General features: G+C 36.1%; 1 protein-coding gene across 23 annotated transcripts in view; it reads right to left on the bottom strand.

Annotated features, from left to right (window-relative positions):
* Positions 1-23,759, bottom strand: part of PCM1 (pericentriolar material 1) — an 85,387-nt gene extending 61,628 nt beyond the window's left edge. For 7 of the 23 annotated variants that reach the window (XM_059384077.1, XM_059384072.1, XM_059384078.1 and 4 more), the window contains exons 1-9: positions 23,398-23,758; positions 21,859-21,925; positions 18,829-18,992; positions 12,136-12,253; positions 10,408-10,653; positions 9,115-9,384; positions 8,262-8,432; positions 7,960-8,076; positions 1,618-1,795 (exon numbers count right to left, since the gene is read on the bottom strand). In XM_059384077.1, the coding sequence (XP_059240060.1) occupies positions 1,618-1,795; positions 7,960-8,076; positions 8,262-8,432; positions 9,115-9,384; positions 10,408-10,653; positions 12,136-12,231 (1,078 nt within the window). In that variant the 5' untranslated portion in view covers positions 12,232-12,253; positions 18,829-18,992; positions 21,859-21,925; positions 23,398-23,758. Of the gene's footprint in view, positions 1-1,617; positions 1,796-7,959; positions 8,077-8,261; positions 8,433-9,114; positions 9,385-10,407; positions 10,654-12,135; positions 12,254-18,828; positions 18,993-21,858; positions 21,929-23,188; positions 23,373-23,397 lie in introns of those variants that run through there. The other 16 variants (XM_059384073.1, XM_059384075.1, XM_059384079.1 and 13 more) reach the window with 7 other exon arrangements.
* Positions 23,760-25,758: the final 1,999 nt, after the last annotated feature.

Below are 25,758 nucleotides of genomic sequence, written 5' to 3'. Positions count from 1 at the left end.
AAAAGAAAGAAATTACAGTGCAGATTACCAACACATAATGCCAGCTCAGTAAAGTACAACTCTTTACCATGACTATTTTTTTGCCTCACTTACATACCAGAAGATTAAACATCAGCCTGGTTTTTCATCAGAATCTCATAAATACAAGAGAAAATGCTTTAAAATTACTGACCTAAAATTCTTCTTAAAATCATGTAAAAAATAAATTTAATCTTAAACCTTTGCTCATTCTACTCCTGGTGTCTGCCTCCTGGTGTCTGCCTTCATAGTATACTTGAAAGAAAAATTAAAAAGTTCATATTCAGGAAAAGAGCTCTGACCTAGAATTCAAGAAATCTGATTTTACTAATATATCATATAAGTATTGGCTAGTCACAAATTCTATGTTTGAGCTCCTTCCCTCCCACATGCGATTAAGAGAAAAAGCTCTGGTGACTAACCTACAATTTTGTGATAATCAAATGAGATGATGTAAACATTAAGTATCTGAAATATCATCACCACCACAGGCAAATCTCTGAAATCTAGAACTTGAAAAATACTTAAAATACTTGTCATTAGCCATTAACTAGTATGTCATTGTTTAAATATTTTGTTTTGTTCCAAATTATCGATTTCCTAAATATAAATGTAAAAGCTAATGAAAACTGGACTTTACAAGGGAAAAATGTGTGGAAATGTATCTAATTATTACTATATATATTATATACATAAAATATACAATTATATAATTATTACAAAAGAGTAAGTTACTTGCAGGTGACACAGTTCCATATGAAAACACAAAATTAAATTATGTATAACAGTGATCAGAGGGCTAAGCCATTTGGCTAGGTGAGGACAGCAGCATAAATTCAGTAATAACAAGGTATCATTAGACTAGGATAATAGTCTAGAAAATATACCTTAGTTTTTACTGAGTTTTACTAGGTAACAAGTTGTTTTCAGCTTAATGAGAAATTAAACAAGTTTTGACCCGGTTTGAAGATGTTGAAAACAAGCTATAAAATTAGACTCCATACTAAAGAATTCAGTATAATTTCCACCTAAATAATACATGGCTAAGAAGGAAGAAGGAAAAATGAAAAAAACATTTCTTAGTCTCAGGAAGACTATATACAGAATATAAATACAGTTCAAAGGAACATGTACAACTGGGCACCTAACTGAAATAAAAGTGCTACTACCAACATGAGAAGCTAAAGGAGCTCTACAAATTCATGTATTTTCTCCCTTAAGGTTTTGACCTTTCCTTGGTAGGCAAGAAAAGTATGGCAATCCCAGGTAAATAAAAGTGGGGGGAAAAAAACCATGAAGAGCCCTATCAGTGTGAGGTACAAAAACAGAACTAATGCCTGTTCCTTTTACCTCTTAAGGGTACTCTCTGATGAAAAGGAGAGCGAGCTGGCTGTCTGCCTGGTACAGAATGTTGGCCAGAAGTTGTCCCTGCAACCTTTTCTGCATAACCAGAGAAAAGCACAGGACAGGGTAAGCCTCATATGTAGGTTTCTAAACTAGTCAACAATCAAGATCTGATCATATAATAACCAGTATCCACCTTGCAATACCACTATCAATTGAGCCTTACTTATAACAACATGCTACACTGCCGCATACCAGAATCATCCATCACAGCAATAGCTTGCTCTGCTTTGTGCTGCAGAGCAAGAAGCGCAGCCTGTCGTCCCTGCAGAGCTCTCAGCTGCTCCTGCTGCTGTAACATCCTTTTTAATAAGTCATGCTGTTTCTTCAAATTTTCTATCTCTTCCATAGGCTCCTGCGGAGGATCTCTGGCCTGGAAAATAAAACCAACAATACTTATATATGATTATTAAAATTCATGTTTCTGTTTCAACTACCAATGGCACAGTACAGACACAGATGATAAATTAGTATTAAAAACACAATGGTAAGTAGTTTCAGTAGACTTGAAGAAAAAAAGAGTAAGAATAAAATGATGACACAGAGATAGCCTACCATGTTGAGTTAGGTAGTTAGGTAATTCACAGTAAAAGATCATAACCAATGGCTTAGCCTGAAGAGGCATTAAGGAAAAAAAAAGAAAAAAAAAAAGCATACAAAACAGGACAAAAGGTCAAAAAGAGCTACACACACAAACGAAGGATCCAGACCTTATCGAAAAGGAAGAACAGAGTACCAGGTTAATATCCTAAATAATACCAGGTTAATATCCTAAAAATATCCTTGAAGATCAGGCTAAAAAACATTCTGCCCCATTTCTAGAAGTGATGTTAAAAAACACTAATAAAACAAAAACAAACCCACTATTTTCTAACCAAGGACAAAAATTATAGAAACACTTTTATTTAATAATTTGATGTAAACAGCTTTCATTTACTTACATCTCATTTCATAAACATAAAATAAAGGAGAAAATTTTATATTTTGTATCGAAGATAGCAATATTATGTTTTCTTTTAAATTATGCTTATTTAGCTATATCTGAGAAATTAAATACTCTGAATTCCCTCCAAAAGCTATCATTTTACCTAGAAGTAGAGGAACTAAATAGATGTGACTTTAAAAAATTATAAAATGTTAAGTATTAACCTTAAAACCAGTGAAATTTAACCCAACAAGAAAAAAATAAAAATCAAGCAAAGAAACTAATTTAAATATAACTTGGAAAAAATAAAGTATAAGCCAAATTACATAAGAAATGTATATATACCATACTGGAATTTTTCATCAATAATTTACCTTTTTAAAAACCTTCTATTTTGGAAGTCTAAAGATTTTACCGAATATTTCACAGAATATTCCTATTAACTTAGAAACATTTAGTCAATTTTAAACTTGCATTGCTACCAAATTTTGGTTGGGGTTATGCATATTTTAAGTGAATAATCTCAACTGCCAAAGTTATTAAGGACAATAAAGAAGTTCAATAATTTCATTTCAAGGTAAAAATGCACTGATCTACTTTATGTATGTACATGTGATTCCTGGAGAAATTATGGAAACACAGATGGCTCCAGAGATTCCCTCCTGGGTGAATCCTTTCTCGATACTCTGCAAAAATCCCTTCTCTTTACCTTCCCAAGTGAGTAAGTATACAGCTCTAAATTAAATACTGGAAGAAAGTAAGGTCAAATAAAGAAGTACAAAGACTGTGGTAGGAATATCTGATGTACAAATCAGAGAACTCAGTCAGTGCTGCCTCTACCCTGTACTGACGGACTAGATTTCATGAAAATGGAAGAGAAGCAACTATCTTGGTCAAATCAGTACTTACTAAAGATTTTCTGTTGTCTCAAAATTCCAATAAACTAAAGCCTTTTTCAAATTAACTAGTGTACTCAGTTTTCTCCTCACCTATACAAGTGGAGTTCAGTTGCTAACACTAACATTCATTCATTCTGTTAGAATTCATCTTCTTAGTTCTGGCTTATTTCTATTTATAATCCTCCCATCTCTCACAAATATGTAGTTCAACCTTCAATGAAACCTTAAAGATCTCTAATTTTAAATAGTTGACTGACTAACATTCTGGGTTTTTACCCTTTAAGAAGCAAACTTTTAAAAAGAACTTTAATCCTTGTTAGTCACATTTTCTTTTAGATTGTATTTACTTATTTGAAAGGGAGAGAAAGACAGCAATGGGGGGAAGGGGGACGGGGCACAGGGAGAGGGAGAAGTAGGCTCTCTGCTAAGCCGGGCAGGGGGACGGGCACACAGCAGGAGCCTGATCCCAGGATCATGACCTGAGCAGAAGGCAGGAAGGCAGAGGCTTTATCAAATGAGCCACCCAGGTGCAAGTTGTTACACATTGATTTGCAAAACTCTGATACTCAAATTATAAAGAATTCTGAACTATTTATTAAAGGAAACACAATTACCTCCAGATTTTTCACTAATCCAAAAATGAATTCCCAATAATTTTGAAATTAGGAGAGTTTATTACTTCTTAGTAACTTTTGCATCCATATAATTAACATTTCAAACTAATACTCAGAAAATCTGAGCTGAGGGAGGCAAGAAGGGATTACAAATATAAAGAAAGGGAAAATGAGAAACTGGAAATAAAAATACCAAGGGATTAGAACATGTCAAGCGGACAGTGCACAGAACAGGAATCCAAAAAGGAAGTGAAGAATATATTCATCTTTCAAACACTATTTTCACTTAAACTTTTTGAGTCACCTCCAATAAGCACATTTTTAGTTTACAGATAAAAAACTTAACTTAGACATGAACTCCAAAGCTACATACAATTTCAGAATTGAAATTTCAATTTCAGAAAACTCTGTCTTCCTTTTCTATAGTCAAATGAGATTCCTCCAATAATTTTTCATGGATCCAAATTTATTTTTTTGGCTGAAAAGTACTTCAGATTATATATATTCCATTTTTTTCACGTGAAAAGTGAGAGTAAGTCCAGCGAAGATACAGCTGTGATTTATCCAATATCACAGGGCAAGTCAGGTTCCTAAGTTCTAGGTTGGATGTTTTCCACACCATACTGCCTGCCTCAAAATTACGTGCTCAGGTAGTATTAAATACAAAAGTCTGAGATATCATGTCTGAGAAACATAGGCTGGTTTGGGAGACAAACTTAGCCCACAGTAAATAACTAGAAATGATGCAATGTGCAGGAAAGAGGAGTACGGGAAAATAACGAGTACACGGGTACTTGCAGAAGGCTTCTTTTTAAAAAGTATGCAAAATGTCATCATGTCTATGAAATATTCCAGAAAATGGACTCTGTCCTTGTAAGCAGCTGCAGAGTATCAACCATTTGCTATCAAGCTACAACTCAGAAGGTTGTTTTAAGCTCTAAATCAGAACTTTTTTCCTACGGCCCTAAAAGTGTATGACGTCTTGAAAAGATGGTAAGTAGGGAATGAAGACGAGGTAGGGAGAATACAATTCTGCATAACAGAGGAAAAATAAAGTCAGTTGGTGAGAATGAGGAGTTTTTTCTAATAAAATAATATTATGAATAGAGTACTGACAAAACTACTACCCTAGGATGGCCCTAAGAATCAAAAGATTAAAAAGAATCAATTGGAATGAACTCCAAGAATGAAGTTCAATGGACAGTAATATTCACACATATAGCTATTTTTTAAGGAAACTGAAAAACAGAAAAATGGTTTTAAAGTAAATATATCAGCTTCAGAAAAAAAAGAAACACTGACAGATTTTCCTGTTTGTCACTGTTCAGAAAACTTAAAGAGAACAGTAAGTTCCAAAGGATATTTATTGAGTCTCACACTTTCTCTTCTCTAATGTTACTAGTTTTAAAAATAATCAGCTACTCAATTTACTCTTCTGTTGTACTGGGCACCTTTTGCTTAATATTTCATAGTAAGATCATCTTAGCTGATTTCAAACTGTATCCTTAAATTCTTGTGGGAGCCAGGAAAAACAAAACAAAGCAAAACAAAAACAAAACCTGCCAAAATATTTAGAGGTTTTGTCATTTTTAAGCAGCCAAAAAAAAAAAAAAAAGAGCATAACAAAATAAAGACCACCCCTAGTTAGTATAAGCTACTAATAAAACATAAGAAATTAGTCTAATCTCTACTTACTAAAATGGGATTTTTTTTTCTTGCCAATAGGAATGGGTACTTTCTTACAAACGCTTTTACTGAAACTTATTTTAAGTGTAACCACACAAAGAGCTGTTTTTAAACCTTTCCTAAGTGCCTTTATGGAAATCATGAAAAATTTAGAGCAAACAGTGGAGGAAAAAAACCAGGAGAAACATTACCAACAAGTCAACTTTCTTGCTTTAGTATTTTTCTTTAAAAAAAAAAAGAAAAATGGAAGGGGTTTTCAAAAAAAGAAAATATAAACCACAAGAGAGAAAAAAGGGGAAAAAAGCACTATAAAAATACATCATTCTTAGAAAGGAAAGCTAACAGCTTACTCCATTTTCTTTTTCTTTAATGAATAACTGCAAGAATTAAGACAAAACTCAAAAGCACCATGTTCATCCTTGAATACAAATATCAGGGAAAAAAAGGCAACTAACTAATGGTTAAGGTTTAAGAATGTTCTATTTTGAGTTCTCAACAGCAAAAAAGAAAATGGATTAAGTTCTTTGTTAATACAAATTAAATACAGCTGCCACATATAATCCATAGGAAAGTATAAGAAAGCAGAGAAGAATAAAAACACTAAAGGATAGTATTTTACTAAGGCAAATTACAGTATAATTAGCCATGTTAATAGCTTACATATTTAAGAATAATAGCAACAGAAAGGCAAATCAAGGAAGAGGAAATGTGAACAAAAGAGGTGCTCATTTAGAGACTTCCCAAAATAATATTGTGAAATATACCTTTGAGGGAAATCCATGTTTTCGGCTATACTTCCTATTAGGCCTCAGTTCCCTGTCATTCTGAGGAGGTCTGTCACCTTTCCCTTTTGGACTTGTGGTAACGTCAATGTCTGAAACCTGTTCTTGTGAAGCTGAATTCCCTAGTTTGTCCTCAATGCACGGCCGAATTCTCAGACTAAAAGATGCCTCCTTTATTAAATAGTGTAGCATATTAATTTCTTAATACAAACTCCTGTTTAATATACAAGCCAGCCTTGTGAATAAATACAAAAAATTTACCAGTCCATCTCTTTAAAAATCAATCCACCCTCCCCCAAGTGGCAATAAACTTAAAAGACTTTTAAATTTCTGTAGACTAGACTAACACTTACTATAATCAAGTATCATATCATATCCTAGGCAATTGCCGAATTATACAACTGGAGCATATTTTAACATTTATTCTGCTGTTATTATCAACTTTCATTATATCATTTTATGTTATGAAAAAAATTCTCATCACAATGAACACTATATATACTAGTATACAAATCAAAATCATCAACTATACCATTTCCCACCCCTCCCCAACAGAATTCCTTTACTCACATTCCCCAATTCCTCCATTTCTGCTGGAATGAAATGTGAGGAAAAAAATTATTCCCGGCACCACTGTAAACAGAAAAACAATTTCCCCACAACAGAATCTACTTTCAACAGTTGTTTGGATCACACCCTGTGAATATCTATCTCCTGGAGAAAATAATGTAGGAAAAAAATTCAAATTTCCTCTTCAAATTAGGAAGGGCAGGGAAGAGAAAGAGGCAGGTAAGAAACTATGCAGGTCAACATGGAATGGAAACAAACCCTCAAATTTCTCATGCTGAATGGTATTTCGGAAGATCTCTCAGAAACAAAACATGGTTATCATTTCATAAGAAAAGCTTTACTGATAACAAGTTTTCAAGTTTACTAATGCATGGCTATAGATGTACCTGCTAAAATAAAAATGCTTAAAAGCACAGTAGTTCTGAAGCACACTACCTTCTATGAGTTTATTTTACAAAGTTTTCCTCAAAAGTTCTGTGAATTCCTGATTTTTCGTCCAAAAGACAGTATTTTGATAAATTTCATTTTGTAGAGTTAGAAATTTTATTTTTATCACCATGATTAAATCACATTGTAAATGATACCCCGTCCCAATTTCATCTTGATGTTTTCAGTCATCTGGTTTTGCTATAGTTCAAAGCTAGCCCAAGGTATTAAAAAATCCTAGCAGCCTTCAAAGGAGTCCTCAATAGCAAAAGAACCTGAAGATTTTTCCAAGACACAATACACTTAGTAATGATATTTTGTACTCCTAGCTTTTATACTCATGATGAATTTTAACTTTCCCAATGCTTCGTAAAATGAGTAAAGCTGTACTTAATGAAACCAACAAAAAAACTGTTTCTGCAAGCAGATCACAAATCGTAAATCAACCATGTAAGTGTTTGCTACTTTTGTACTCCCATGTTTTGAAATAATATATACAGCATTAACAATTTGAGGGTTTCTTTCCTGAAACATACTTTTCATTAAGGAATGCCTATAAAAAATATCATCTTGAAAAATGGGGGGAAAGTTTAAATCTTCATTTCTAGCACTTTAATTACCAAAAAGCCGCTTACCGTGGTATCTGAAGCCTCAGACTGCACATCTATGTTTAGCGATGTGCTCTCAGCTACAGAACCAGATCCCACAGCTGAATCTATAGTCCGAACATCCTCCTCCTCATTTTCTCTAGCCTGAAATATTTTAGTGGTATAAATCATACAACTATAAAAAAGGGCAATAAAATGTTATAATGGATGGCACGATTTTTTGAAAATATATTAACTCCTCTGGGGTGGAATCAGATTGTCATCAGTATATGCACACTAATATACCACAAAAATAAATCAACACATTACTGAAAAGGTCCAAAACTTACAAGGATTTTTTGGAGAAATTTCATATATGACTTTTCTTGCTCTTTAAGGTGATCTATTAGATGAGTAAGGCGCTCAACATTAGCAGATCTTTCATTTTTCTCTACAAGATCTTCCCGCATGGAACTAGCTTTAGTAATATAATCACGAATCTGAACAAGCCTGCTTACAATCTGCATAAAAAAATTTGGAAAAAAAAAGCATGAAAATAAACCATATGTAAAACTGAGCATAATGCATTCCATAGCAACACTTATACATATTTTTTATTTCAAATATAGTAACTAAAGATATGTCTACGTTTATCATTTGAATTCATACATGCAAAAGATCTGAATCAAATTTATAATTTAACCAAAATATAAATGGCAATACTAACAGCCCCAATTACTATGAATATAAGAATTTCAAAACTAGTTTTAATTTACATTACCCGAAACATTTTACTTACAGAACTGCATGCCTTTAAACTACTATTTATGCAAATTTTTTCTAATGTTTATATATTACTTCCAAGTAAAAGTATTAGACTTTTTAAAGTACTTCTCAAAAGAATTATAGAACCATTTAAAAAAATTATTACAATCTACTAATCACATTTCAAACTCCTCTTGACTAAAAAATTAGCATACAGCCTTTGGCAGGTAAACAGAAGCCTTAATTTACAATATGCCATTTCTACAATCATTTTGGATAAGAAGAAATTTATACTATTGAATGAACCTGAGATTAATGAAGTGAGTCTAGAAGTACTTAGCTAAAATTCCTATATACATAACCCAATAAAACTTTCTTAATCTTAATATTTCTGTTTTGAAGCTCCTAAAAGCAAAGAACAAAACAAACATTTTTCACCTGGCTGCTTTCCATAGCAGGCTCTCCTCTTCCATCTTCTTCAGAGACTTGACAGTTTTGCAAAAGGTCATTACTTAAAGCAGAGGCGAACAACTCTTTACACTGTGCTGAACCAACCATTTCTCTCTTTGGAGGACTTATAGCAGCATCTTTGCTCTTGTTAGTATTAATCTGCATAGGCAAAAAGTTGAAGGGCTTTCGGTTTTCACTAAGCTGACGTTTGTTGTTAGCAGCTGTTGCTCTACCTTGAGAATCACTTCCAATGCTTCTCTACGTATGAAAAAGAAGCCAAATGCCACAAATATTAATTTTTCAATAATTAAAAAAAAATTCCAATGTTCTTAATCAGCTTTACCATCAGAAATTAAGTCAGGAAGTATACATAAATAGCTCTGTCCGTAAGATTTAAAAAAGATTCAAATCTACAAAAAAATCTTCTACTAAAATATCAAAATTTGATCAACTTGTCCTATTCCTCATTTTGTCTGACATAAATCAACTGATGAATATGAGCAAGATCAGTCTAAATGATGTACCAAGACGACAAACCCTATCTATAACTGACATTCCTAATCATACTTGTTCACCGAATTTTGTATGGGCTTTGGATCCAATGAGTAGATCTTAATTAATACAAACATCAGCATTAAGATGTGTCCAGATGAAACATTGCCTGAAAAGTGCTCAGCTCAGTGTCGGATATATAGTAAATGTTCAGTAATTATAACTAGATGACTAAATGACATGTGATCACCACCACCACCGTATCAGACTTGAATATACTTTTATGCAAATTTGGTAAACTGTTTCTCTCTCTAAAGCACAGATGTGACAATAAAGCATCTGTTAAGAGTTCATTATCATTTCCATTTACTTTTAGTTCCAAATTTTATTTCAGTGATTATAATACCATCCACAGTTTTATTTTAAACTTGAGGTAATCCAGAACACCCCACACTTAGCCAATGATAAATATTCTAAACTGGATCTTCCCTTTTGCTTAATAGCAATCTTACTCAGTTACTAACATGTAAAATTTAGTTCCATGACGAAATGATTTATATCAGTCATAGAGTATTAGTAATAAAGCTACAAAAGACCTGACCTTAGCAAGTTTAGAAAGTTTTGCCCTCCAAAGAACATAATACCACCATCAATTAAAATTCTTTCCATATACACAGAAACAAAGAAAAAGGAAATAAAGAGCTTACTTTTCATTCTTAAAACAACTATTTAATCCATTCTAAGTATTTCCCATAGTTATAACTTGATTTTTTTAAATAATTCACAAACCTGATCTAAATCACTGAAGTTTATCCGCTGTTTAAGTTTCTCTAATTCTGCCTGCTCTGGAACAGACATCTGAGTCACATATCTACTATGTGGAAACGAATGTGGAGTCTTTGTTCTTCGCCTTCCAACTCCTGGTGATGACTCCGGAGAAATATCATTAGTTACCCTCTTATCACTTTCGACACCAAGCTTTTTCTTATTCTTTTCTGATGATTTATTTGCTTTCTTCTGTTGGCCACCCCAATCCTTTAAAAAAGTGAGGGCAAAAGTTAATCTGGCCTCTATCAAACTAGGGAAGTGATTTGATATGCTTAAACATTTTTAGTGAGTCTTAAAGTTAAAAATGACAAAACATTTTTTGCATAAACATACAGCCTTAAAGACAATTATTTACTTCTAGTAATGTGTCCCCCCCACCATTACATCTAGTCTATATTTCATAGAGAGTCCTTCAGAAAATAGATTAATTTCCTCTCATAGATCTTTAACAAACATAAATGCAAAGTCCAACCTAGAGTCAGTCTGAATATTTTCAAGAGCATTTTAGAAATTGGTTCCCTACTATTTATAAATTGGATAGTGAAATAAATTATAGATACCTTCACTGGCCTCCTTTAAAATCAATGTATGTAAGACAGATTCCAAATCAACCTGGATTCTAAGAAAATTATTGTTATCTGAAGAAATGCTCACTGTGTGACCCTATGCAATTTACTTAACTTCCCACCCTCTCAGTTTCCTAATCTCTAAGATAGTGTCACCTTTAAAACATGATTAAAGATAACATTCATAAAGCATCTGGCACAGTGCCCACCATATAGTAAGCAATAAACAATTATTCTTAACTTTTCACAGGCAATAATGTATTACATAGTAAGACCTGACACGAAATGACAAAAATGATTCATGTTTTAATGGGAGATCATTTTTATTTACTTAGTTATATCCACATAACCTAAGTCATTCAACAAAAAAGTCTATAAATTCCTACCTTATTCAAACTGGAAAAATCATTTAGTTTTACTATAGTAAAACCTTCTGGGATAGGATACTTCCTCATTTATAACACAACTCCCTTCTCTACAATCTGTCCCTCCACCCCAATCCTTGTATGGGTGTTCTTGCCAACCTGTTGTTCTACTTACCCTACCCCTTCCTGGCCACAGCTGATTGGAAAAGAGATGCATATCTAATCCAAACAGGGATAATCGTACTTTAAAATTTCAAATTGGAACTAAAAGATAACTAGTCAGTACATAATTGTAGTGATAACAGAAAACTTTAGAATGAAGGGTCAGCCATAGAACACCACATGAACCAGAGAAGAGAGAAAGCTGGTCTGCGAAAAGAGTTGTGTTAAGCAAAGGCACGCAGAAGCAGAGAGTCAGGGCAGTGAAAAAGCAATTCTTGACAATCTTCTAGTTCCTTTTTCTAGTCCCTTCCTAAAACCCACCTGTAGTGTTTTGGTTTAACTTGTTTTCCATAAAACATCTTTATAAACTTATAATAACTCTTTTTGGGTTAAGTTAACTCAGGTTGATATCTGTTACCTGCAAACAAAAGCATCTTCAACTAACATAACAAACAGGCAGGGATTTAATGTCTTGGCCAGCAACAAAACCATGTGCTTACAAAGAATCTCAATGAGTTTGATTTGGCTAAGTCAAGAGAAAGTTTCATTTTATCATTAATAGTTAATGATACACCATCAATAGTAAGTTATCATACCATATTGTTGAGTCGGTCATCAACACCCTCAGTGCTCCAGTTTGGTAAATCCTGATCATTCACGCCTTCTTCAAAAGGACCTCCTCCTGTGGCCATCTTGGTTTTACCAATTAATTTTCTGCAAAACAAGTGAAAACTAACATTTTAACACATAAAAACAAACTCTTAATGATTTTTAAATCATTCCATGAAGCTTAGTGACATGAAAGAAATCTCAGAAAAGTTGATTTTATGAAATAAGAAGAGGTAGTGTCAACCACACATCATAGACAAACTGATTCAGCAGCCATACAGATATTACAATAAACATGAGTTAAGGAGCTGGAGTGACAGGAAAGGGAAGGAAAACTTCAAAATATCCACTATGAGTACTGGCCTACATGCTTTCAGGTCACTTTATTTAATTAGCTGAACACAGTCCTAAAAGGTAAAGGAGTGAAAGGAAAAAGTTATTAATGGCTAGAACCAAAACCACTCTTAGGAGAAAAAAAACAATATTCCCAAAGACCTGAGAATTTGTTTGGTGTCAAAGTTTCAAAGAGGATGGAACTTCTCTGGATGCAGAAACGTTTGGTTTTAACAGGAAGGTAGTGTTAAGCAAGGTAGGGAGAAGACAAGAGAAAGAGGCAGGCCTAGGTCGGTCAGTGAATGGGCAATAAAAGTCAAAAATACAGTGGCCTGAAACATTTAAGAAGACTGATGCCTATTGCTTTACACTAAATTATATTGCTGCTACCTCAGAGTTTTCCCTAAATCTTGACTCGTCTACCAAAGTCGCAAATTCTCCCTACTACAATAAAAAACTTAGGATTTTTGTGAATATCCAGGGAAGTACTGAATTTCATACCCAGGTCAGAGAGATGAGTAAAGAAAGAGCCATGTTAAAAGCAGACATTCAGAAGCAGAGATGATCAGCAGAAAATGAGATTTCTACATAACCTTGTGGAGGACTCTGGCTTTCCACAGGGTGTGGAACTGCACAAGCTGGAGAAGGACAGAGTGAAAGAGATGGGCAGATAATTTTATCTAGAATTCAAAGGGCAGAGAAAGCCATTAGACAGGAGCGTTATAATAGGTTCCTGATTTTACAAATAACTCTAAGACTCAAAGAAGTCAGATAATTTCTCCAAGGTCACTCAGCTAAAAATGGCAAAAAGGAATACATATCCAAGTTGCTTTGACTGTAAGATCCCAACTTATCCCATTCACTAGAGCAAAAAATTAAAAGCATTATCATCCATGACAAAGTAATCTCACAGATGTTTTAATGCTAGAATATCTACTAGAATAATATATTAATAGATCACAAAGAGGTTAAATTTTATCACTCAAAGAAATGGTGATAAAATTCAACACTTAATTTGAAAAAAATCTTAGTGGCGCCTGGGTGACTAGCTCAGTTGGATATCAGCTTTCGGCTCAGGTTGCAATCCTGGAGTCCCAGGATCAAGCCCTGCATCAGGCCTCCTGCTGAGAGAGGGTCTGCTTCTCCCTCTGCCCCTCATCCCACTCATGTTCTCTCTCTCTCACTCTCTCGGTCGCTCTCACAAATGAGTAAAATCTTTGAAGAAAAAAAAAAAAAGAAAGAAATCTTAAGAAGTACAAATACACTGATGATTCCTTACAGTTATATGTACTATTATACTATTTTTTTTTCAGTAAGCACGTATTACTTTAATAATTTTCTAAGGAGTTGAAAGAAGTATATACTTTAAACCAATAGCCAACAATATTAAAATAAGAAATGAAGGTAAGCCTGGGTGGCTCAGTGGGTTAAGCCTCTGCCTTTGGCTCTGGTCATGATCCCAATGTCCTGGCATCGAGTCCCACATGGGGCTCCTTGCTCAGCAGGGAGTCTGCTTCTCCTTCCGCCTCTGCCAGCCACTCTGTCTGCCTGTGCTCACACTCTCTGACAAATACATAAATAAAATCTTTTAAAAAATAAAAAATAAAATAAGAAATGAAGGACATCCCTATTAAAATAAAGATCAAAATAAAAAGGTACATACCAGTTATTTAGCATTGTTTTTAAAGTCTACAAAATGGAAAAACATGAAACATAAATATTAACCCTAAGAAGACAAAAGGTGATATTCTTAAATTATGCATTAAAAAACAAACAGAACTTCAAAATATCACCAATAACCACACAGAAAATATACTGGAGAAAAATGATGCCCTTGTAATTGTGACCAAAAAAAACCCATCTAGGAATAATGCAAATTTTGCCCTAAATTAGGAAGCACCAGTAGACTATAAAACAATGTAAGAGAAAATTTACAAAGTAGAAAAACAAACTATCTTCCCTCATGGAAAGACAAATTTTATAAACACACCATTTTTTTCTAAATATACACTTAATGAATTCCCAGTGGAGTTCTTCTTAGAATCTGACAAAACAAGTCAGTACAAAAAATTTAAATATATGAAAAATAAAAGCAAAAATAGCAACAGAGGTTGGGAGAATAGAAAACTAGTCCCAAGACCTATTCATTCATACTGAGTACCTATATGACTAAATTAGTATTAGCCAATTACCCCTTGCAAAATCCTAAAATACACCCAATTAGAAAAATATAATGAAGAAAATGAATCACAGCTAACAACTATTTTAACAACTATTTTACTATATTTTATAAACATCCTATCATTTAATCCTCATAAAAATAACATGATATAAGATGATAAAGGATTATTCACTTGATGGGAATATTTGCTACTAATTTTGAAAAAGATTACTTAGAAATTTAATAGCATTTCTCAACTAGAATCCTTCATCTCAAATACAGAACACAGAAAAATGATCTGAGTAATACTTTTTTCAATTCTCCCAAGGATGGTACATACCCAGTACCATTCCAGACACAGAAGAAGAATTTATTCACAGTAAACAATAGATGCCTTAGAGCTTAATTCTCTCCCAATTGAAAAAGGCCATCTTATACCATAACACCAAGATAGTAAGTAGATTAAAAATAGATTGAGAAGATTAAAAAAAAAAAAACAGAAAATCAAGAAAACAGGATGGGCTCTAAAAATAAAGATCCTACAAATATGGAAGGCAGAAATAAAAGAGAAAAAGTGTAACAGATTGTATTCACATAAAATAAAATCCCAAGTTTATAGAGAATAAATAGTAAATGACAAACCAGGGGAAAATCTCAAAGAAATCTGAAGCACACAGTGAATATCTTTATAAAGAATTAATGGGGATAAACAAGAAAAATAAAAACACTAAAAATAAAACAATAAAAGTCAGTATAAACAGGTAACTTAAAGTCAGTAAACATAAAATGATAAAAATATTAACAATAAAATTTAGCAGCAAATTAAAATGAGGGACTACTAAATTTGCTGTATTTCCTAATCCTGATGACAGCAAAAGGAAACTAGAACTCTCAGTCACTATCTTGAGAGCTAAACTTGCATATAACCTTTCTAGAAAGCATTTTTGCAATATTGTATCAAGAACTAAAACTGAATTTTGACCCAGTAATTCTACCTCTCCCGAGCGAATGTAAGAAAATAAACTTAAATAAGGGAGAGGGAACTATAATGCAGAAAATAGTTTATTATGCTAGAACTGTGATAAATTGTAAACTGAATGTTAAACCATAGGCTGGATGCTATTAGGAAACAGTACCCTTCAAAACATATATAATTATGAAGGCTGAACGATACTGCCTGTGTTTATAATATCAGAGAGTATAAAAGAGGAAAAAAGCAATATGCAAAACTGCATACGGATTAGAAAAAACTAAAACTAAGAATATATACTAAAGTGCTTGCATGAAAGCAACTGCTGGTTGTGCACGTAGGAATGTGATCGTTTTCCCTGTCTTCTCATATATTTTCAGCAATACTTTGTTTTTTACACTAGAAATCTATTTTCGAACTTACAAAATAACTAATACTCATATAGAAATATGTCCAATGAGCTGAAATGACATTTAGATGAATCATTTAGCACCTATTATTTCCTAGATGTACCAATATAATTTACAATGTTAAATAATGGGCACTTCAAAAACTACATATGCAGTAGAGGCAACACTATCTTCAAAAGTACTAGAAACTAACCATAAAACATAAATTAGCATTGAAACTTATTAAGGTATTCAAGTAAAAACTCTTACATACCGATTTTTTTCCTAAAATAGTGTATGCTATGATTTCTATTAGTAGAATAATAAAACTTACTTAGAGATAAATTAAAAATATATTTGGAGATATCACATTTTATATTTTATCTTTATATTATGATAAACTCCCCTAAAATGAAGAGCTAATTCATTCCCCATAAAATGAAATAGGTTCTTCTAAGAACCTATTTATGGGCTATATGAATTCAAACACTATTAAGGTTAAGTTTTTAAAACAATTCAAAAACTAAATATTAAAATTAGTTTGGGAAAAATTGGCCAAATTTTTAAAAAATCTTTTTAAAGACCACTTACTATATAGTCTACTGAATTTACAAAATAAACAACTTTGTCTATAGTTATATTGTGATGAGATAAACACCCATGAGGGTAGATTAATAATAATGATGCTAAATGTGTTTAAATACATACTCCTATACAAGTATTATTATGAAGCTTAAGAAATAATGTCATGTAAATCAATTTTCAACATCTTAACAGCTGATTTATCTAAGAGGGTTAAAATCTCCCCCTATAAAATGTAGAAAATATAGGCAAGTATGTTCCTCTTCTTCATGCCAATCTCTTTACCCACCTCCAAGTCATCATTAGAAATAGGTGCCTGCCTTCTAAATTGTTTTGTAGACACACTGTTATTATTCGTATAATTTTATCATTATTTTAAACTATTATATGAAAAGAATTCTTATAATAAAATACTAGGTATGTAGACAAGAAGATCAATTCAAGTAGGCTTCCAATAGTGGAATCAATAGGGCTTGGTGACTATTATGACATGGAAGATGAAAGATGAGGCAGTGAGAAAGCTGTTCAAGGATGAGTCCTACGTTTCGAGCTTGAACAACTGGGTTTATGGTAATACATTCACAGTGACTGGAAAAGGAACAGATTTTTGTTGAGAGATGATTAATTTGGTGTTAGCAATGCTGGGTTTGAGGTGAAATCTAGGCTGCAGAGATTTGCAAATCATCTGCCCAGAAAAGTACTCAAAATGGCACAGAAGTCATCAGGAGAAGAGGAAGAGATCAAGACTGAGCCTGGAGGGACACGGATATTTAAGAGACAGGAAAAGAACGCTGAAGAAGATAGACAGGAGAGAAACCAGGAGTGTGTGCTAGAAAAGGTGCAAGTGTATAAAGGAGGAGATCAGTAAGAATGCCAGATGTTATTCTGTCACATAATACTAAGAAGTGCCCACTTGGATTTAGCAACAAGAAGGTTACTGAGGACCCTGGTACTAGCCATTACAGCAGGGTGGGGAAGATCAATCCCATAACTGGAATGCTTTTACTGATAGGAAGAGGCAAAAATAAGTCATTAGGTAATTTTTTCAAGGAATTAGTCTATGAAGGGAAGCAAACAGAGATAGGCATGGAGGAAGTTTTGTTAAAAGCATGTTTAAAATTTGTTGGCCAAGAGCTAGTAGAGGAAGATACTGAAGATGCAGAAAAGAAAGGAGATAGTGTATGGTCTCTGAAAAAGAGGTAGCAACTGGGACCCAGGGTGTTAAGAAAAATGACTCGTTATAGGTAGAGGAACACTTCTTTCTTTGAACAAAGGGGAAGGATGGAAGTAGACTGAGGCTAATGGCATCTATTCGTAGGAGGCTGAGGGAGTCTGTAAGTGATGCGAAGAGGAAAGGACTGATCCTAAAACATGAGGGTGAGACAGCAGTGTCTGAGAGATGAGAAAAGGAGAATGACTGTGGGAAGCACTGAGGATTCAGGTGAGAGCTAGAGAACATCCACAGATATCAGTAATCTGCAATGTGAATTTTTTTTTCCCAGCAGTGCTCATTAGCCCTGGTAGAATATTCCACTGAATCCATCCAAGGTGGGAGATTATGGCAGGCAGGTTATTAGAAAGACAATAAAATGGAAAAGCTGAAGCCACTGGAAAACAAACAGCGCAAGTCATGGATGACTATATGGGAATAACAGGGATAAAAGTAAAATTTTTCTACTTTAAACAAGCACTTCTATGACCTACTAAACTAAGTTGAAACTAATTAAAAGCTTCATATAGCTATTTTCGACAGCCCTATCTGGCTCCCTCGCCTTGCAAAGATACAAAATACAAAAGTACTATAGCAATTTATAAACTTTCTGTGACTGATCTTTTTGAAGAAAATCCTGTCATAAGATTCTTACTACAGAGAAGTATTTATATGCATATAAAATTACAGTATTGTCACAGAAATATCGATGATTGACCCAAGGTTAATCTTTGAAATAAAAATATAAAGAAAAATTAAACAAGTTAAGAAAAAACACTATTTTTCTAAAATTTTTAAATTCAGATATTATCTCTGAAATGGCATTAAATTACTCCTAACCATCCCTGGAAATGCCATCTTGACAATGTAAATGAAGGTTTTAGAAATACTCAACCTAATAAAATAATGTAGGAAGTAGTTTTGTTCTAAGTATTTACTTATGGTCACAAAATACCCAAAGGTGGTACTTTATTTATCTGTACAAGTTTTCTAAAGGCTGTATTGTTTACAGTATTTCTCTAATTATAAAAATACCTGGTACACTGTTTTGAAAGTCTTCATACAGTGTTCAAATGTACTAAGCACTTCTAATGGAAACTGAGAAGAAAATGCACAAGTATCTGGTTTTATGTTTTGTTTAGTCAGTTTCATTTGAGGAACTTCTCAATTTCTTCTCTGTACTTAAGACAGTCAAGTACCTAAAAAAAAAAAAAAAAAAAAAAAAATTTCACAAAGGATTTTTCCCATAGTGCTTTCAATTTGAGACTTTCTAAAAATTTCAAAATTTTTTTAGAACTTAAGATATCTCTGTAATTACCCTCTTCAAAAAAAAAAAAAAAAAAAAAACCTGTTAAGACATTGGTGGGAGGGGGATAAAAAGACTACAACAAAACATAACCCTCTATCTAAATCAACAAAAATTTTATTAGACCTACAAACCAACTATTGCATTAGGTCTATCTTACGATATAGTTATTCTGTGCAGAGCATTTCATATCAATAAAATATGCCCTTGCTCAGAAGTGAGAACACTGAGGTCAATTAAATTCTGCTCGCTAAGACGCCCTCCCTAAAATTTATATTCAAAACCTATTGCTTTCTTGTCATGGGTTACATATAACACCCAAATAAATCTGTAGGCCCTACTGCCACCAGCAACTTGGAATCTGTCTTTGCTGCCAGTCCCATACTCACTGTTATCATCTCTTCATAACACTCCCTTCCACTGGATCATTACTAACCTCCTATACATCCTCCCTCTGTTCCCCAATAGGCCTCCTACTTCTTCAATAACATCCGAAATCCCTCTGAAAGCACTATTTCCTTAGCAATCCTTTCCAAAAGGGGCACTACTCTTCCTAATGCCCCCAGATTCATGAGGAAAGAATCACATTTATAGACCATTCTTATTTAACTAATGCTTAACCTTCCTCTTCTGAACAAATTTGTCATCAAAAATATCACTCTCCATACCATGGGCACCACTTCCTTCCGTCCCCCCTCCAAAACAAGTCTTGTACTTTTCTTGGTAATAACTGGCTCATGGTCTCACCCTCCGCATCATTCCCTACTTTCCCAATTTTTCTAAGACTGTGAATTGAGGTCCAACATCCGTCTCATCTACCCTATTCCAATACATTTCACTCTGGACTGGTAATTTGTTCAAGATCCTGAAGTTCTGAAATCCCTTCTTCTGATCCTAAGTCCTTGTCTTCTCCTTCTCTCACTTGGTCATTCCTGCTAAACCTGCTCTTGACCCTGCTGCAAAGTTCAGTTTGGTCATTCTTCTTTCCAGGAATCCATTAATCCCCTGCTTCCTTACTCAACCCCAAACACAACCCAAGTAAGTCATTCCGAAAATCCCTTGCAAGCATCCCTGACTTCCTCCCCTATTTGCCCATTCTACCAATTCAATTCTGGATAAACCCCACTACGTGCTCTCTTTACATCTATTCACAAACTGACAAAGGATAGAGAAATAATTATAAAATGTGATTGGCTATGTTCACTATTAAGGTATATTATACTGTACACCCACAAACACACACTTTCAAAACACAGGTTTACTCCATGAGATAAGACACCTTGTCTGTTTTGTTCATTGCCGTATCTCTAGTACTTTATAGTCATTAAGTCACCCACTGTAGGTACTGAATTAAATTTGTAAAATGAATGTATTACTATGTACTTTGCTGGCTTCCAAATAAATTCCCTAGTGCAGTTATTCCAAACGCTTTCTATTTTTCCCAAGTGTCAAATACACTTGTCTCCTTTACAGATGGCCAAATTCTTTAATGAGAAAATCAGGATCTTCTAAAGGGAGTTAAAAGAATTTTCCCTATATCTTTATCCCCTCTCAACTATCCTCCCTCACGTTTAAACTATTTTATAACTGGTTTTATAATTCTTTTTATTTTACTAAATGCCTGCTATATCACTCTAGTGTTAAGAACTCTAATACACACTCACATTTGACCTTCCCTGTGTTTGATTTTTCTCATCCTATTATTCTTCCAATTAAAAAAAAATACTGAAAAGTATAATAAAGACATAAATCAACTCCCAATTTTCTCATGATAGTTGGCTTAGATCATACGGGAACTAAGGACTTACCTGCTTTCCTAGAAAGCAAGCAACCCACTGAAAATGCGTTGTCTTAAAATTTTAACAGCAGAATTAAATTCAGACTCTGACACTTGTCTTAAAAAAGCAGTGACTTCTAAAATGCTTTTTAACAAAAGTTTCTTCTGATCCTCATCCTTTAGTCATTTAATTTCTAAATTGTCCTTAGCAAATAATTACTTAACTTTCCCTCAATAAACTTTCATTGACTTTTTTTTTTGCTGGTCAGATTTGACAATGCACTTTGGATATAAACTAAAGTTTACCTTTAGGCACCTAAGAGAAAAAAAAGCACAACTCAGTCAACAGTATATGCAATAAGCTCAAAAAGTAGAGAAATTTGTGCATAAAAATTTTGAAAAATCAATTAACAGAAAAGTTGCAGAAAATGACAACATTAAATGGATTTGGAGAGGCAAATCCAGTAGCTGTTACAGGACAAATTCAAATTCAAATGGTCCTGTGAAGAAAGACATTTCAAAAGGCATTGTTAAAATTATTTGGTATTAAAAAATTAGGAATGACATGGCTCTTTTCTAGCAAAACTATGAAAGCAGAACAAAGTGGCATGCCAAAAAGCAAGGCACACAGGGCAGCAAAGGGAGAAGATCTGTTTCCTAGAGTGGGCCCTCAACCACGCACTGATATGTTGATAGCAGTCTCCACTGAAAAGTCTTCCAACTACAATAGGAAGAACAATAACACAGGGATGCCTGGATGGCTCAGTGGGTTAAGTATCTGCCTTCAGCTCAGGTCATGATCTCAGGGTCCTGGGATCAAGCCCCACATCGGGCTCTTGCTTGGTAGGGAGCCTGCTTCTCCCTCTCCGTCTGCCGCTCCCCCTGCTTGTACTCTGTCTCTCCCTGTCAGACAAATAAATAAAATCCTTAAAAAAAAAAAAACCCATAAACAGCAATAACATATATAATGATGACAAATTACCTGTTTAAAAACTAGTTTTACAGCTCAGAAACGGCTCCTTTCTTGCTTCACACTTCAAAGTTGTTGCCTGCTTGTGATTAAAAACAACAAAAACACTTATGAAGTACAGAATAACAAATATTATATATATATATACACACACACACACACGACCTAAAATGTTTAGAAAAATGAACAAAAAAGGAAATATCCAACTTACAATATTTTAGACTGGTTACTTTAATCCTTTTGGAAAACAATGTGATATACTTAAATGTTTAAATCTTCCAAACTTGTAAGATTCTACCAAACAACAGGATCCGTTAATATAGCTACTTCGGTAGGTAATACAAATCAATAACCCCAATTACCGTGCACAAGGTTTACCTTCAGTTCAAAAACCCAGCATTATAATGGTTTCCAGGACTCGCACCAAGAAGGTAAGAGGCAAAGAAAAGAGCAGGTGCACCCGAAGCTCTACAACACCCACTCCGGTAACCAGAGAATACCAGGAGGCGGAGTCTTGGAAAGCAGTTATGGGGCGGGGGTGCCCAGAAAGCCCGGTTCTTCCAGCGCCAAAATACGATCCCTCACTCATACGGCGCAGAACGCAAACCTCAAACCGGTCAAAAAAGAAAAAGAAAAATCGAACGAGGGCGAGATCCTCAGGAATCGGCCCCAGGATGAAAAAAGTTTGGTTGACCCGCCCCCGTAACAGGGCCTACCATCCAATCCCCAAACACCAGTTTCTGCAAAGCAAGCAATGTTTCCCTAATCCCAGCTGGCATTTAGTTTTCCCCATCTTCGGCCCTTTCTTACTGGACCTACAGTAGGACACGAAGAAGCGGAGCAACGGGAGGGGGGCGAGAAGAGCTGTTAAATTATCATTCCTCTCCCGAGTCTAAACCACCTCGTCTCCAAAGTCAGAAACGCCCTCCCCGCCCCCCCCCCGCCCGCCCCCACCCCGCGCCCGGCCTCTCGGCTCTCAGAATACCCGAGACAGCAAAAATCCGCGGCTCACAGCCCGACGCAAAAGTCGCGTCGCTCCTCACCCGGCCTTCACCTAAAATTCTGGACACCGAGAGCGCCCCAGAGTGGAATCTGAGAGGGGGTGGGAGCGGGCGCAGTCACGAACACTAAGGCCATTAAGGCCCCGAGCTGTGGAGAACCAGAGCCCCATCCCCTGGCAACCAAACCACAGCCCCCGCTCCACTCCCTCCACTTGCAAGGGGCATGCCCCTGGAGCGCCCGAAACGCAGGGCGGCCTCCTCCTCGGGGCCAGAAAATGAAGGGGGGAGGGGGCGGGCAACAAGGGGGTTCTGCCGCCGCTAACGCGTCCCTAAATGCTCACCCGGAGACTGCGTCCTTCGTCCCGAGGTAAGGGGCGGACTGTCTGGCTAGGGGGGGACCTGAAGCTGGCAACAGGAAGACCCAGAAGCCCACGGAGAGGCGTGAGCCCGAGGCCAGGCCCGATAGGGTCAAGTGTCCCAAAGCCGTTGCTCTCCCGCCTCTGCGCCGCGCTGCCCTCGGTTGCCAAGGGCTGGGGACGCGCAGCATTACCTGTAAACGAAGCAGCCTCTCCTGCCAAGGGTGGAGTAGCGGTCAGGCCCTACGATCCGCCACTGGCAGCGGTCCTCCCTTAGAGACTGCAGCTGGGAGCGCCCACAAGGTCCCTGGCTGCCTAGGGCCCAATGGCCGCCTTCTCTACCTTAGCTACTCGGCGCCAACCGCCGCAGCCACCGCCATCTTAGGATCTCATTGTGGTGGGAGAAGAGGGCGGTGGGGGGGGTGGCTACTGCAGAGGGGGCAACGCGGCGTGAGACTGCGCCGTCTCCTCGGCAACGGCCGCGCGGGGGCGAGAACTCGCCGAGGCGGGAGCCGCAGTGCGATCTGCGCTCTAGACTGGAGTCATGTGACCGCCGGAGTCTGTGGTGTCACTTCGGGCCCTTTGGCCTGGAGCCGCTAACACAAACGAACAACCGGAGACTACATATCCCAGAATGCCAATTCGACCCTGGTTTATAAGCGTCCGTCCGTCGGTCAGGAGAGGGTTAACCGCAAATCCCGGCATGCCGTGAACCTCGCGGCACTCCTCTGCGAGCTCGTGGCTGTGGGCCTGGGCGGAAGTGCCATGAGCTTCCTCTTCAGCTGGAAAAACTGAGGAGAGTCCTAATGGTTTGCTGGGCGGCTGTCCGCGCCAGACCCTGCGGGGGGCCGGAAGTGGGGGGAGAAAGACCTAAGTCGCTCTTCTGGTTCTTGCCCCCCCGCATCCGGAATTAGGAAGAGATGGAACTGGAAGGGTGTTTACCATCTAGTCCTGATTTTACACGGTGGAGATTAATCATGGGAAGTTAATTGGCTAAACCAATTCACCATAGAGTCAGTGGGAGAATTCGAAATGGTAATCATGAACACCACCACCTTGGATTCATGCCCTACTTTTCCCTTGGAAGAACCCTACGATTTTAATCGAAATTTAGTATAGGGAAATTTTCTTTTTAAAACTAGGCTCTGGATTCTGTTTTGATGTATGCTCCCATCTCAGCAGACGCTCTATCAAGGATGGTAAATTGACAGGTTCTCTCATAGTTCCAAAAAAAAAAAAAAAAAAAATCAAATGAGTGAATGCTAAGATCTAATTGGCTTTGTTTGACAATTCATGAATTGAGCGGCATTCCAACCAACGCACAGAAAGGAGATCCTTGGAGCTGTAGAAAGAGCAATGTTTTTCAAGTCAGGAAGGGGTTGGAAAAAGGAAATACTTAGCAAAGCCTGCATTGTTTCTGGCAAGGTTGCCTTCCTAAGTAGAAAGGAAAGCGCTGCCGGATGGATTGCTGACCTACCGATAACCAAGTCGGGGGTGACTAGTTAAAGGTTCTATTCCTGGGGTGTTGAAACTGCAGTTGGGTTAGGTATGAAGCCTTAGTTGGCTGAGGTGAGGTTTAGCACACGTGACTCCATTGGGGCCTGCTGTTTCCCTGTTAACACTCCTAACACACGGGGGAAAAGGTGATCATGACTTTGAAGGCCTTTAGTGTGCCTCCCTGAAAAGTGAAAACACACTTTTACTTGAATGCAGGGGCATTCTATTTTTAGGCAGTTTGTGAGATGAGTTCGTTTTCAACAAAAGACGAGTTAGAGTGAATAAAGGACATTTAGGTTCCAACAACAAATTGTTCTCCATCACCAACAGATATTGTTCAAAAAACCAAGTAAAAGAATCCTATCTCAATACATAATTCAGAGAAATAAAACTCTTCCTGAAACTATGGTCAGATTCAGTCTTATTGCAATGATATATTTTTGAGTACATTCTGTGTATCTCACGTTGGTAACTTGCTCGGTAACAAAAACAGTCCCTGCCCTTGAAGGGTTCATCTCACCCTCTGATTCCCTACCCGGTCCTCCGTTCTCCCTTGAAGGGCTGATATTTTAGTGAACGATGGAGAAATAGAATGTGATGTAAATAAATTCTGTTTTGTAAGAAAACAAAGTGCTGTGGGAATCCAAAGCACAGAGTGCTCCAGGCCCCATTCTAATTCCACCACTCCATAGCTCTAAAATTTTGGTCAAGTTTCTTCTCTGTCTCAGTTGTCCCATCTACAAAATGAAGGGGAGAGAATCCTAATTTTGCCACCCTTGCGGGAATTTTTTTTTTAAAGTAATATTTATTTTGAAGAAGGCACAAGCTAAGCATTTTATCTGTTGTGATTTTCTTAATTCTCCCAACTCCCCTGAAGAGATTGATCCTGCATTTGTTCCATTTTAGAAACGAAAGTTTAAATAACTCATCAAAATTCTGACAGCTCCAAGTGGTAAAGCCTATGTGAAACAGGTCTACTGAACTTGTTGGAGGGATTTTTGGATTAAATAAAAGAATGAGTGGAAAAAATTACTAGTATATGGGAAGGCTCCAAAATA

Source organism: Mustela nigripes, chromosome 18, assembly GCF_022355385.1.
Source record: "Mustela nigripes isolate SB6536 chromosome 18, MUSNIG.SB6536, whole genome shotgun sequence".
Taxonomy (NCBI): Eukaryota; Metazoa; Chordata; class Mammalia; order Carnivora; family Mustelidae; genus Mustela; species Mustela nigripes.
This window is presented reverse-complemented; position numbering and strand designations above follow the sequence as displayed.